Source organism: Ceratina calcarata, unplaced genomic scaffold (assembly GCF_001652005.2).
Source record: "Ceratina calcarata isolate Rehan_Ccalc_2016 unplaced genomic scaffold, ASM165200v1 scaffold353.2, whole genome shotgun sequence".
Classification (NCBI taxonomy): domain Eukaryota; kingdom Metazoa; phylum Arthropoda; class Insecta; order Hymenoptera; family Apidae; genus Ceratina; species Ceratina calcarata.
In genome coordinates, this window is record NW_017158259.1 from 104,075 (window position 1) to 118,314 (window position 14,240).

At 40.3% G+C, this 14,240-nt stretch overlaps 2 protein-coding genes across 6 annotated transcripts in view; both read left to right on the plus strand.

Annotated features, from left to right (window-relative positions):
* The window catches only part of cv-c (RhoGTPase activating protein), a 102,038-nt gene extending 89,937 nt beyond the window's left edge, over positions 1 to 12,101 (plus strand). For all 5 annotated transcript variants that reach the window (XM_026813974.1, XM_026813975.1, XM_026813976.1 and 2 more), the window contains 6 exons: positions 6,227 to 7,937; positions 8,085 to 8,422; positions 8,617 to 8,768; positions 8,923 to 9,204; positions 9,351 to 9,530; positions 9,779 to 12,101. In XM_026813974.1, the coding sequence (XP_026669775.1) occupies positions 6,227 to 7,937; positions 8,085 to 8,422; positions 8,617 to 8,768; positions 8,923 to 9,204; positions 9,351 to 9,530; positions 9,779 to 9,893 (2,778 nt within the window). In that variant the 3' untranslated portion in view covers positions 9,894 to 12,101. The remainder of the gene's footprint in view (positions 1 to 6,226; positions 7,938 to 8,084; positions 8,423 to 8,616; positions 8,769 to 8,922; positions 9,205 to 9,350; positions 9,531 to 9,778) is intronic.
* A 630-nt stretch (positions 12,102 to 12,731) lies between these two features.
* LOC108625450 (cilia- and flagella-associated protein 298) overlaps positions 12,732 to 14,240 on the plus strand; it is a gene marked incomplete at its 3' end in the record, with an annotated part of 2,414 nt that continues 905 nt past the window's right edge. The window contains exons 1-2 of the mRNA XM_018025501.1: positions 12,732 to 12,870; positions 13,667 to 13,816. Of these exons, the coding sequence (XP_017880990.1) occupies positions 12,732 to 12,870; positions 13,667 to 13,816 (289 nt within the window). The remainder of the gene's footprint in view (positions 12,871 to 13,666; positions 13,817 to 14,240) is intronic.

Genomic DNA, 14,240 nt, shown 5'->3' on the forward strand with positions numbered 1-14,240 from the left:
AAGTTTGTTTCATTTAACTGTAGATAATTACATTCCTTGATATTAGGTATTATATTTCGTATATCATAATATTGAAAAATTGAACACATGTTTGATGAATTAACAGTTATTTAAGAATAATTGGAATATTCAATCGCGATGACCGATTAAAGAGTTCCTTAATAACCAGCTAAATAACGCAAAGTTGATCGATTAAGTACCGTTAATCGAGCAATCAAAGCAGGTTCTTGGTTGTTGGACTCACTTCTCATAAAAGTTTCATGACCTAAGCGTGATGAATTAGTTAGACATGGTTTCGTGTCAATACAATCATTATTTCCATGGCTGCATTCTTCGCTACACTCTCAAGTATTTCATAAATCTTTTGAATCCTACAATATGAAATGTTGCTTCGAATGATACTTGGAAGTTACACGTTTTAATTGAAACTGGAAACAGTACGTCAAGTACTTTGCATAATGAGTGATATTCTTTAGATCAGAATACTGAAAACATGAGAACACTTATTTTTTAAAGTTGATGCCGTCATGTTCCTGCGTATCACCATCACGGAACTAACCGAATGCAATAAATTAAAATCCATATAAAACATAAAAGATGATGACACAAACTACCTCAATTACTGGTCGTATTGCAAAGTGGAGCGGAAATGATTATTGATACACGATATCGCATGAAAAGGTCGGTCAGTACAGTCTAATTCGCGGACAAAAAGAATTGGAAATTCAGGAAACGACATTTGACTCGTGAGGTTCTTAATTGCCACGGCAACGACGACCAATCATCGTCATTCATTCCCGTGAATCGGGACGGAGTCGATGGAAAAAGGAAGAAAGATCTCTTCTAACCGTACGATTCCTGGAGGTTCGTTACTGAATCACGATTGTCAATGAAGAAATCTGCAGCATGGCGCGGCGGAGAGTCAACCGCAATGGAAATTCATGGAATGTCGTTCTCCTCTATTTCTTTGGCCGGCTGCTCTCGAGGTATCTTTCTCTCCTCGAGTACTTACAAACGATGCCATACCTTCGAACCGAGGGAATTTCAACTGGACAGAATCGATGAGGTCTCGTGAGAAGCGTACGCCGTTTTTGTTCTCACAATTCGTTCGGCTCGCTCTTGTTTCCAGTGACGGAAGACACTCGGCGAATTCAACGGGCTCCTCCCTCTTGCCCGTATCTACCGGACGATACATCGCTTCGGACGTCATGATTTAAAATGCTGATGCCTCCTTTCAACCAACTACTTGCCCTTTCGTCCCTCTCCTTTCTTCTTGTCTTCGACTTCTGAATTGAATTGATTTCGTATAAGGTTCCATTAAGTATTTTATTTCGTATTGTATATTATGTATGTTGTATATCCTATGGTTGGAAATGCAAGGATGCGCAATTTTTTATCATAATAAGTTTACATCGAATATCAGTCTAGGTTTTTACAAAACCTAGTTTATTTATTCAACATGCATTTATTCAAAACTTCTCATTTGTACCGACAATGTGTAACGTTAAACATTAGAAAAATTTTATGAACGATGAATACGCGTGTGGGCGTTTCATAAAAGTATTTTCAAATGTACGATCAGCTTTGCGTCCACAGTAATTTCTCCGTAACTAACTCATTCAACTTTCAAATCATTTATCCCCGTAGTCATATCGCATTAGATATCTCGTGTCAGAAGTCTGTTTTAATTACGTTCTACGAATTGACACGACCGTATGGCATTTTGAGAGAGTTGCGACGCAACCGAAGCAACGTATCGGGACATAAAATAAAAATGGTAAAACTGTTTTTTAATGAAGACCAAGGAACAGTTTCCCTCTTTCCCAGTCGCTTAAAGTGACATAGGTGTATATTCGAGTTAGGAACGAAATAACGAAAAGAAGAAGTCTTCCTCCGGCCAAAAATACATTCTCGATTCAAAGGGAAAACGATCCGTTGGTCCGTCACCGCCGCGACGCGCCGTACCAATTACAGAGCCACCGAGATCGAGAAAGCGAGAAGCAACCGTTTAATTGAAACTTGACGGGGGTGGCCTACGACTACGACTAATTTTCCGAGGAATCTTTTAACAAGTACCGACCACGATCTAGGTCATCGTACTGTCATAGCATTCTAAATTCGGACTGAGACGAGTCTGCACGAATTCTTTTTGCTTGCAGCTTGTGCTGATCGAAGAACCGCACACTTTCATAACGTTTTAATGGAATACTTTATGACAGAAATTCGATGAGATGTGTATCTTGTGGAAGCTTGCCTTGCCTTTAAAAAAAGTTCGATGAATAATGACAGTTTAGTTGGAATAGATTGTTTAGATTGGAAACCACAAAACTGTGGTATAGATGTCACGTACATTTAGTAAAAACTAGTTCGTTCTTTTTTTGCCTTTGAATCTCAAGAAAGGTAAAACATTTCTATTGATTTTATTCGTATTTGATTACGTTCGTCTATAGCTTACAGTATCGAGACAAGAACGAATTTTGTCTTGATTCTTTGAGAAATAAAAATGCATAGACTAAACCCACGTTTTGCGTTACTTTTGTCTGATTACCGATAAATCGACAAAAATTTATCGGTCGATGTTAGAAAATTCACGTGAGTCTTCTAGACTCTTAATTAATTTTATTGACCGATTAATGTCGGAAGAGTTCGATATATCAATTGAATCAGGTAACCTCGATCGGCGTTTGTAAATGTAATAATAACGTGCATTGAGGGTGAGAGGTAGTAAGTGTAGATCTCATAAGCGCACGGGACAGCAGTTAAAAAGGAAAGATAAACCAACATTCGAGTTTAAGACCGCGCAGAATAAATAGTAGAACTCCATAAAATCCGTACGAAACACTGTTCATTTTACGAGTCCATTTCCGAGCCATTGTCACGCATAAAACGCCAGGGTTTGTTCAACCTGCCTAGACGGAAGTGACGTCGTAACCAACGTGGGGCGACACGGCTCGTTGGATCCCGCGCGAGCCGCCACGAAAATAACTCACGTGTACGATCATCGTCAAGTCCCACGGTAACACGGTGCAACGGAAATGCAGATGCATACGTACAGGCAGTAAGAAGTAAAAGATTGCCGATAATCGCACGCGAAACGCAGGCTCATCCTCCGTTTCCGACAAGTCTCGGTCTCTCTAATGTTCTTGACGATAAGATTCTCTTCGAACCGATCGGGGCTGGGGTTGTACCTTACGTCACGTCTTTCATCATAGAGTATTATGGGAGAGATGGGCTATGTTCTTAACAGTGTTTCGAAATCAAATATTTTAGAAATATTAAATACTTTATGTAACGATTTGTATAATTAATCACCTTTTCTATAATATATTGTTATGAATAAAGAAGATGGGCTATAGTGCGGGTGAGATCCCTTTTATACAAATTATATTCGTTTATTAGATTGATTTATAATAACGTTAAATAATAACATTTTATAATAAGGTTAATAATATTTTTATGAAAGACTTATTCTATTTTATTTCATTGAAAAAGATTATTTCGGTACACTTATTTATTTTTTCGCACAATTCTTAGATATGTATATTTTCAAACTTGGAGCAACTCTCATGAAGCCAGCGACACACTTGATCCAATCATTCGTTTTAATGTTCTAACAGTTGACTATTTATCATTCAATATTTAAATATGCACTGAAAGTGTGAAGAGTTTATTCTGGTCAGATATTGAGCACTACTTTTGACGAGCACCTCATTTCTGTAACGTTGAGTATTTTTAACTCACGTCAGTGGCCCACATCGGAGACTGTTGATTATTTCTTCGCGTAATCGGAGTTTCGTGACGTTCATCGAAAGAAAGGGAGATGAAGAAACACAAGCTGCAATTTTTTGCGTAACGAGGACTCGCGAATAGCCACTTTGCATATTATTTCGCATTCCCTTTCCTCGAATGTCCTGTTAATTTCGTTTAACGATCTCGTTGCTCAGCGCCGCGTCCTCGATTAAAATTAATCACCTGCAATAATGTTACAAGAGAAGCGAAAGGGTTATACCATACTAGATTTTCAACGTAAACATCTATAAATATATTCGTTTTATTAGCTGCACCGTGCTCACTCCAGAATTTCAACCCTTTTAAATAACGGCGAGCTACACTTGAAGTTTGATTCATAAAAACCAATAGTTTCATTTATGTTTTTATTTATGTCACGAGTTTTGAATAGACTTATAAAAATCTTTCATCTGCTAATGAATATAATACATATACATTTTAGAATTCGCCTAGCAAATTCCTGTTACAAATTCCTACGCACACTAAATTTTCTTTATTTGTAATATTTCCACTATCGAAGTGCTTTCATACAGTCTTCTAAAGATTTCATAAAAATAGGAATGGGGTTAAGCGACATTCATTAGACCCGGCGTTGGGACCTCGAATTGGTCGGCGTGCGCCCCCGTAGCGGGACAGCTTCCATTATGTCCTCATGGCTCGCCATGATACGGAAAAAAGTCGCGGGACGAGATGGTTAGGTCGTGATGCTCGCTTCCTGGACGGGTCCGCGCGCGAAGGAGTTAGGCTCCTCTGTTCGCCACGGTGCCACCGATGGAAACCGTGCGAAGCGATGCGAGGTGAAACCCGGTCCATTGTCATGTGGCGAGGATCACGTAAGGTCACACACTCTCTTGACTGGGCTCTCTTCTCGTAGCTCTGCCGCGGCGCGGTGGTGCCCTACGTGGAAACAACAAAGGCGTCAAGTTTCGTAACGAGCTGAGCCAAGCCGAGCGTCGGCTTTTATTGTTAGAAAACGGACTAGGCTTCTCGCCTATAGTCGGAAGAGGAACGAGGCATTTTACTTTAGTCATTTGTAGTCTCGATCTAGAGTGTCGTTCCTCAGGGCTTAAACTTCTTCCCACGAATCGCTGTCCGTTTACTCGTTTGTCTACTCAATAATAAAGCGTGAAATAGTAATAGAATTAACAAAGAGTTTTTCTAAATATTCCTATTTTGGGTTCAATTAGCAGTCGAATGAAAGAAGGGCGTTTCTTGAGAAAATTTCTTTTAGGATATGTACGTGTACATATTTCAAACCGTAGATTCGGAAAATGTAGTGAAACGGAAAGGGGCATTTCTCGGGAAACGTCCTCATTCCCTGCAGCTCTTTAATTATTGCACGGACTTATTCAATTGAACAAGTTAAGTAGAGTATTGTTGATCAATAAAAACTCTTTGTTTCAAATCCGTGAAAATTCGCACGAGAATATTACGTGAAACCTCTTTCCTTTTTTCTTCGCGTTCCTAAAGTTTGCTGGATTACAACGATTATCGTAAAAAGGAAACTAATCTAATTAGGTGCGCCATAAATGAAATAGATTAAAATCTTGCTAAGCTTATTATCGTGTTTGGTCTAGACAAAAAAGTTACATAAGTTCGTTCGTTGTATCCTTAATTAATTAGAAAGATCCAAGATCCCGGGCGATATAAATGAATATTGCATTAAAGTAGAAAGCGTACGCGATATGTAAGTGTTCGGTTTTTTTCGTAAAAGAGGCGACGCGAGCTGCTCCTGTGGCACTGATATAGCTTATTCCAAAGGCTTTTTCTTCTCACGCGTGCCGGAAAGAGCATTCATCTTTCGTGGCTTGTGCACGGTGTCGCTGCCGATCGCAGGAGGTCATAGGTAAAAGTGGCCGGGCTCGAAACGCTTTCTATAATTAATTACAACCGACGATAGCGTCCTCGACGGTGGTCCTTAATTTGTCGCTACATCAAACGCAAATTGATTATCAACCACTGCCGACCACTAAACATCCGCTACGAGTCGTTAATCTCGGGCGAAACTCTCCTCCGCGCCGACCGTCGCGTCGCACCGCTTCGTATCATGAGTCACGTCTTCTCTGAATCACGTCATTAGTTCATCGTAACGTTCCAAGACTCTCGCCATCAATAACACGTTAAAAAATAGTCAAGTTTTAGGTATGATTATGCGTGTAATCTGAAATTTATTGGTCTAGGCAAGAAAATCGGTGGGATGCTTTTAATCAGTGATTTAAAGGATATCGTTCAGTTTTGTGAAACGCTTCGTATTATAACGTGGGAGTTGAAAAGAGGAATTCTTACTTATGAACGGTACGGTTGTTACTTATGTAAATGAGACACGCGATTAAGGCCACGTTTCGTAACTTTCCTTTTAATTAAGGACACTGTTGAAATTCGCTCGCATGATCTGCCGCGCGTGTATACTTACCGAGGACTTATTTCACCGTTACAGGGTGGCGGCGATGATTCGGACGAAGATACACAGTGTGCTTTAAGCGAAAACTGGACATTCGAGAAGAAAACCAGACGTTGGTCCCGTGTGGGTGAAGTGACGCAAACGAACGTCGAGAGGCTACAGGCGATCGCCGGTCAGAACGTGCAATCCGAGGAAGACTCGCTGGAGGATCGACTGGAAGCCGAAGAGGCCGAGGACACGATGTTGGACACTCTCAGATACAGCAGCCTGCCACCTGGGACGCTTCCCGATGAGATCAGTCCCAGATTTCGAAGAACCGGCTCTGAGAGGCTGAAAGACGGAGCCAAAGCTTTTCTTAGGCGGGTCGAGTCGCTCAAATCCCGGCGACGAAAACAGCAGAACCGCGACGGTATCGTAATCAGCAGTCCCCAGATATTGGACGTGATGACAATGCAACAAAAAATGAAAGAATTGAACTGTGTGGACGTATCGCCGACTGGACCGGCGCCGGTATCCCTTAACGACTTGGTGTTTGGATCGCCGCTTCATGTACCCGGGTCGCCCGTCACGCTACCAGCTTCTCCTTATCACCTTCCGCCTTCGCCTTTGACCAACACGCCTAGCCCATTCGGCGACGATTCCTCGAGTTATTGCTCGGACGGGTCTCAAGGAGGTGGACCGACGCCTACACCGACGCGCACGAAGATGAATCGAGCTAGGAGATTCCTGCATCGCGGCCGAGAGGATCAGGGTGCGCTTAGCGATTCCGAGTGCCAGCCTACCAGTTGGCGACACAGGTATTTCAGAGACGCGAATAGCAATCACGCGAAGGTTTTGGAATACGTGGCTGCTCATCCTCAAAGCCCGAAGGATTCGCCGACGAAAACTCCCATAAACAGTCGCGGTGGCAGTCTAAATCTCGGCAAAGAGTCGCAGAGGTACAGGGACAAGTTGACGGGGCAAAGTCAAGATAGGTACAAGGAGGATAAGGTAGCTGCGTTGAAGAGGGAAGATAAGATGCACAAGAGCTTCAGACATCGCGACGATTCCCTCAGGGAAGGCAAACCTACCACGAAAGAGGTGACGGTTTACAGAGAGAAATCAAGGTCCAGGAGTTCCGAGCTTGCAGGTAGTCAAGAGAGCAGTTCTACGGTGGCGAGTCGTGATTCGGATCAGGAAGAGGATTCTCCGAGGCACAAGGGTACCGTTGTCAGGTGGCACAGTTTTCAGAGGGGATCTCTCTACCCTGAACCATTGGATCCCCTTTGCCCACGCGCTATGGCCTCAATGTCCTGCGGGCAACTTTTGGTTCTGAGAAAGCTGGCTTTGTTGAAGTTGACTGCTTGCATGGAACGATACTGTCCCTCTCATCGTACGGGTTGGAACTGGGAGTTGCCAAAGTTCATCAGGAAGATAAAGACTCCTGATTATAAAGACAAAACAGTCTTCGGCGTCCCATTACTATTATCTCTGCAGAGAACTGGGCAGGCCTTACCAAAGTGCATCCAAATCGCTTTGAGGTGGCTGAGAGCAAACGCTCTTGATCAAGTTGGAATCTTCAGGAAGAGCGGCGTCAGATCTAGGATACAGAAATTAAAAATGATGACCGAAACACTGGGGGATAACATTAATTTCGACGGTCAGCAGGCCTTCGATGTGGCTGATCTTGTGAAACAGTACTTCAGGGAGTTGCCGGAAGCCCTATTAACGAACAAGCTGTCCGAGACTTTTATTGCCATTTTCCAACGTGAGTATTCAAAATTAAAAAATTGCTATACTATCATTTATTAAAAAAAATTGATTGGTTTATTAAACAATGTTTAATTCATTGTTTTGTTATTCGTTCTATAAAACATGTACATTATGTACATTACTTTGTAATTTGCTGTTACAGACGTACCTATTGAACTACGACCAGACGCGGTACAATGCGTGTTGCTGTTGTTGCCGGACGAGCACCGGGAGGCGTTGGAAACCCTGCTCGATTTCCTGAACCACGTAGCGAGCAATGCTCCCTACAACCAAATGACAGCCTCGAACCTGGCCGTGTGCCTGGCACCGAGCCTGTTCCACTTCAACCACAGCAACGCGAACGTGACCAACAGGTCGAGCAGCGTATCGCCACGTAGGAGAAAGACCGTGGGCATTCCCGATCAGAGGGAACTGTCGGAAAACAAAGCCGCTCACGACTGTCTTCTGTATCTGGTCAAGATGCATCGTGAATTATTCATGGTGAGTGGCTCGATGCCGTCCAGGTCGTTCGAGAGGAGCGTCATCCGTCGCCGTCTCGAAACGGCGATTGTGATCGCTTAAATCCGAATGATACATTATGCGTGTCTACACATTTGACTACAAACGTTTTCGAGAATCGGAAGGCAGACACAAATTAATTGTTATTCTTGTTTTTTTGTTTCATGTTGCGTCAGGTCTCATCGGATATGTTGACTCAGTGTCATTTCAATTACATGGAAGAGAGCATCCCGGTTGTGCTGGAGGAGCTAGGATCCGAGATGAAACAGGATTGGAGGGGCTATCTTCATGCTTGCACTACAGCTTTGTTAAAAGAGGCGCGCGAGAAGTAAGTTTTATTTAAGAATTTCCTCTCTTAAATTTTTTTCATTAGAAGTGTTCGAGTCAAACAGTTTTCCAAAGTTTTAAAAATTACTAAAAACAATATAATATTCTGGATATCTTTCTTTAAATAAGTTTGTTGTATGTATTATTTTTTATAGAAGTCGCGGATGGGTTACCGTGAATAACCCAGCGGACAGCACGGTAGAAATGGCTTATAAGAAGGTCGGCGACGGGCACCCACTCCGTTTATGGCGAGTGTCGACCGAAGTGGAGGCACCACCGAACGAGCTTCTTCATCGTGTTTTGAGAGAGAGACATATCTGGGATCCTCAGCTTCTGAAATACAGACTGGTCGCTAAGCTAGAGACCAATGCGGAGGTCTTCCAATACGCCACTGGGAACATGAGTCCCCTTCCTGCCAGAGATTATTGTGTGCTAAGGTGTGTTACGAATTTATTTATTCATTCCGATAGCGTAACATTGAATCGCATTGAAGAAGCGATCGCGACAAATAGCAATGGTGATGTACGCGCGCTATAAAAGGAGAACAGTGGGATTGTAAATAATGTGATGTTGTATTTTGCAGATCCTGGCGTAACGACCTCCCCAAAGGGGCCTGCGTCATCGTAGAAACGTCCGTGGAACATCCGGATGCTCCTGTCATGCTTGGCGGAACTCGTGGCATTGTTTTGGCTTCGCGTTATCTTATCGAACCCTGCGGTAGTGGTAAATCACGGATCATGCATCTCTCTAGAGTAGATACAAAGTAAGTATACCTTAGTTCCATAAAATTAATTTAATATTACTATTAAATGAAAATCATTTTTTTATCTTGATGCAAAGCGAATTTAGTTCAATAATAGAAAATGCACACATATAAATTTTATTTTTAAGTAACGTCATTTTAAAGTAATCAGTAGCATTATATAAGAACTGGAAATTTATTGTTTTTACATTTAATTACAGCGATGTATTCAAATTCCTCATTAATTTCTTTTTGATTTTTACTTCTAGGGGACGCACGCCAGAATGGTACAACAAAAGTTATGGACATCTTGCCGCTCTTCATCTGAGTAAAATTCGTAACTCTTTCAAACATACAACAGACGGTCCTGAAAGCAAGGTCTGAGAAGAGGCTACCGTGCAACGATCCCCGTTGCACGGTGCATATACTCCTCGTGAAGATCAAGAGAAAGAAGGCAGAATTCCCACGATAGACGAGGAATAAACGGACGTAGGATCGATATTTCATCCACTTGATCAACGCCAAGAATTAAAAGATTTTGATGGATATAATGGGATCTTAGGAAAAAATTAACTCGCTATTTAAAGATGAACCCCATCGCGTGTTTCTCGAGTCGATTCAAATGATATTTAAGAAAAGGAGGAAGAAAGATGTTAACAATACCATGCACGAGCTTTAATACATGTGAAGTAATTTTTATTAAAACCTGATGCGTTTAGCGTTAGAGGCCATCGAATAATTGTCAACCATGTTGTCAAAGAATGAAAAAGATAGAGTTCATTGTTATCGTAATTTTAGACGAAAAATTGTCTCTATACGACTCTTTAATTGTTCATGGACTTGCCGTCCACTGATCGTGAAAGTTATTAAAAAAAAAAGGCAGTATACCGAATCCAAGAGAAGCAAATTAAATAGGCTAGTAAATGTTTCTCCGTGTAGATAGGATATAACACATTATTTTTGCAAGTGTCCATAGATGTCACATTGTTAGTCGAAATACAAAGAGTAATGCTTTTGCCGTCGGCAATAACAAAGATACATTTAAAGTACATTACAATCGTTGCGATATTTCGTCGAGTCAAGGCGAAGAAACCATCCAGTTAGCAAAGTAACGATGCCTTTTCCGATGCTAGGTAGATGATATCAATAATCGTATGGATTAAAAGATGATAAAACGATGGATGTAAGTATTTTTTCAATTGTAGTCGCTACGAACGCATCGGTAGTTTGTGTATGCAATATTATCCCCGCGTAACACGATGTTTTTAATCTTACCAAATGACGTACGCATACATTTCTATGTAATGTGAACGCGATAAGAAACAGAAGTCGTGCACAATTATTATTACTACAATTGATCATTTAATATTTAAGAGGCCTCCCTTTTGTATGTTTCTTTCGGACCAAATGCCAATTTTTCTATATTGTTGTATCATATTATGCCGCCGGAAGTATCGGGTATTTCGATACGATAATGGTTATTTTAGAACGATTCTTTTTGTAAATGTCACGGTGACAAATTACGATTAGGGAAACTGTATAAATTAGTAGTCGTACGCGTTAATACGATGTTGTACAATGTGTATGTGTATTCTATTTATATGAAAGAAGACGCGACGTGATTCGATCATCGAAGTGTGCAGCACACATTCGTGTTCGATTCGAAAAGCGTATAACAATTAATTGCGTCTCTCGCGAAATTCCCTCCCCTTAATCTAACGATTAACCCCGATTTAATCGAGCAATGCGAAAGGATTTTGAACAATTGTGTAGTTCTTACGCCTACCCGCGCGAACCCGCGGGTGCGCGAGATAAATTTTTCGTGTTAAATTAGGAACTCGTCATTGTCAATCGTCGTGTATCGATGTTGAAACCATTGAAATTTGTTATAGAGTCTATTGTTAATAATTGTGTATTCGAAATCTTAAATGTCAGTCGCGTCGGTTCGAATAACTGCTTCCGACATCGTTCTCGGCCAGTCGAGTAGGGCGAATCGTCGCGCGTCCTTTGAGATACGTTGTTCGTGCATGCACCATTAATTAAATCATAGGGACCACCTTCGTTCGGACCTCCATATGCCTCAGAGATAAAAAGCAAAAAAAAGGATCCGAGAAAGGAAATAGAAATACCAGAAATATGGAAAGCGATCTGGAAAATAATACACCTCATCGAATCGAATTAATAAGTGTATTTTAACATAATACTAGTCACAATTTAGATGAATTTACGGAATACGAATATATAAGTGTATAGATTTTTATTTTACGAACGTTACGTCGGTAATATTTAATGATTATTATTATATTATATTTACATAAAGTAATTATATGGAGAAGAAAGATATATATTGATATTTTTGTGTCCAAAAAACGCCAGTAAAAAGCACGCGAATGAACATGAAACAGAGAGAGCGAGAGAGAGAGAGAGAGAGAGTAAGATCGAGAGCACGCCTGAATGTTCTTTTTCCGTTATTTGTAACGATATATGATCGTCTTTATTCTTGTAATCCGTGTTTCGGTAGAATGTGTACATATGTATATTATACAATAATGAAACACGATTATATACTCATTAAATCTGTTTTATTTTGTACACCTCGAGTATCGAGCCATTTAATTACACCTTAGCAATATTACTTACTTATAGCTTTACACATATTGAAGTAATGAAAATATTAATTACATGTACGTTTATCGTATTTCGGATTGTTTAATCGATATTACTTGTTACCATGGATAACATGTCAGCATTTCCCATTCGTTTCTCTGTCGTGATTTCAGTTCGATCAGTTTGCATTGAATTTGCTGCTAATTTCACCGGAAGAAAGCAACTGTCGACTGTGTCTATCATATAACACGTGCAACTCATTAGCAATTGTTTACAATAAAGGATGAATTCATTTAAATTTTAATCTTAGAAGGTAATCTATATTTGAGTTTTTTAAATAATTTGTCCAACCAGTTAAGAATTTGTTCAATGAAATTAATGTATCAGTATAAATAATCTTCTTAACTTCGATTCTAAATTTCTCGAAACGAAAAAAGTAGATTTTAAATTACTTGCATTCTCACGTACTTACATAATTTGTAATGATTGCAGGTGTTAAAATTATCACAGAAACCTTAATATTACATATATCGCGTAACGATACTCATCGTGCCTGAAAATTAACGTGGTAAGCGTTAATTGAAAGTTGAACGTACTGCGATTTTGTCCAAGAAAATGGTTCGGATGCACATTAAGAAAGGTGATGAGAGCCAGTTTCTATATGATACGCACGTGGACGCTCGGATCGAAGACATTATATACGATATAACTACAATTTACAACGGCCGGCTGAAGATTTCAAGAATATGTTATGGTAATTATTTTACGGCTCTCGTGTTTCGCTCAGTTAGGTTAGTGTTTAAAAAAAGGTGGCATTCAAAAAATGGTAGTGTCCTTCGTGGGCAGTTTTACTTTTTATTTAGGCAGTGCAATGACAGAATCGTATAAGTGGTATAAATTGTCTGGAGGTAACGCCGTGTGACGCAGCACATATTACCGTTTTCTCGGTCTTTTTATTTTCACCTTCGTATAACGGCGCGTGTGAACCAAACGCATGTAGCTGTACGATTTTATCGGTCGTCACCGCAGGCAGTTTGAATGCCAATGATTTCCCTAACGATGATGAATTTCATATCCCTTTATTTATTTTCCCATCATGGTATTAATCCAATTTTGATATTGCTTGCGTGAAAAAATAGCGAAAAACGTTCTTTGTTCATTTCATTTTATACAACAAATAGAATTTTCATTTACTATTGTCAATTTTATTTATGTGATACAATCTGGTTAACATTCAAGAAATTGAATGAAATTAATAAATTACAGATTGTGTTTCCAAGAGTGTGAGATTCCAAAGCATTTTTCGCGCCCTCGTAGACCTCGCCAGCTATATATTATTGGAATGCTAACGCAAGAAATCCATTAACGATTATGTCCCGGTTAAGGCCTCACCCGCGGCTTGTAATAACGGCGCGTTAATGCAAGGCGAGGGCCGAGCTTATGAACCTCAATCCTGCTCGCCGTGTGATATTAGTCACATGTCGTGAGGGGGATAATAATTACTCGAAGCTATTTAACTGAACCTGTGCGTATTCTTATTTGAAAAACAGAAATCGAAGAGCTAGCCAAGCACGGCACCATGCTGCCTCATAACATGATGGGTCTCACCGATGAACAGGTAGAAGAGTTGAAGCTCAAGGACGACTGGGGCGAGAAGTGCGTCCCGATGGATGGATGGACTTTTAATAAGGACGTTATTGGTACGTGGGACCATATTAAGAAAAGAGAAACATAGAAAGAATGCGTTTCTTTACCCTTTTATGCCTATCCAAAGGAATATAGTGAAGTAGTAAACGTTAAAACAGAGCCATTCCAGGGGAGATAGACCATGTTTTTAAAATCGTTCAAAAATCAAATATCTTGTAAAGATTAACTGTTTACTTATGGATCTGCGCTTTTCAAATTTTCGTACTCACTAAAAAGTAAAATATTGATTTTCTTCATAAAGCTACGCTCGCTCACTTTAGGTAAAATAAAAGAATACTGGCGCGTTCAACAGGAAATGTTTACCTGATCCATCTCTCCCGGAACTACCACATCTGCGCAGATAAATGATTCATTTCGTAAAAAATCGTGTACTTCTACCTCGAAAACATCAAGTCTCATATATACGCGTTTTATAAT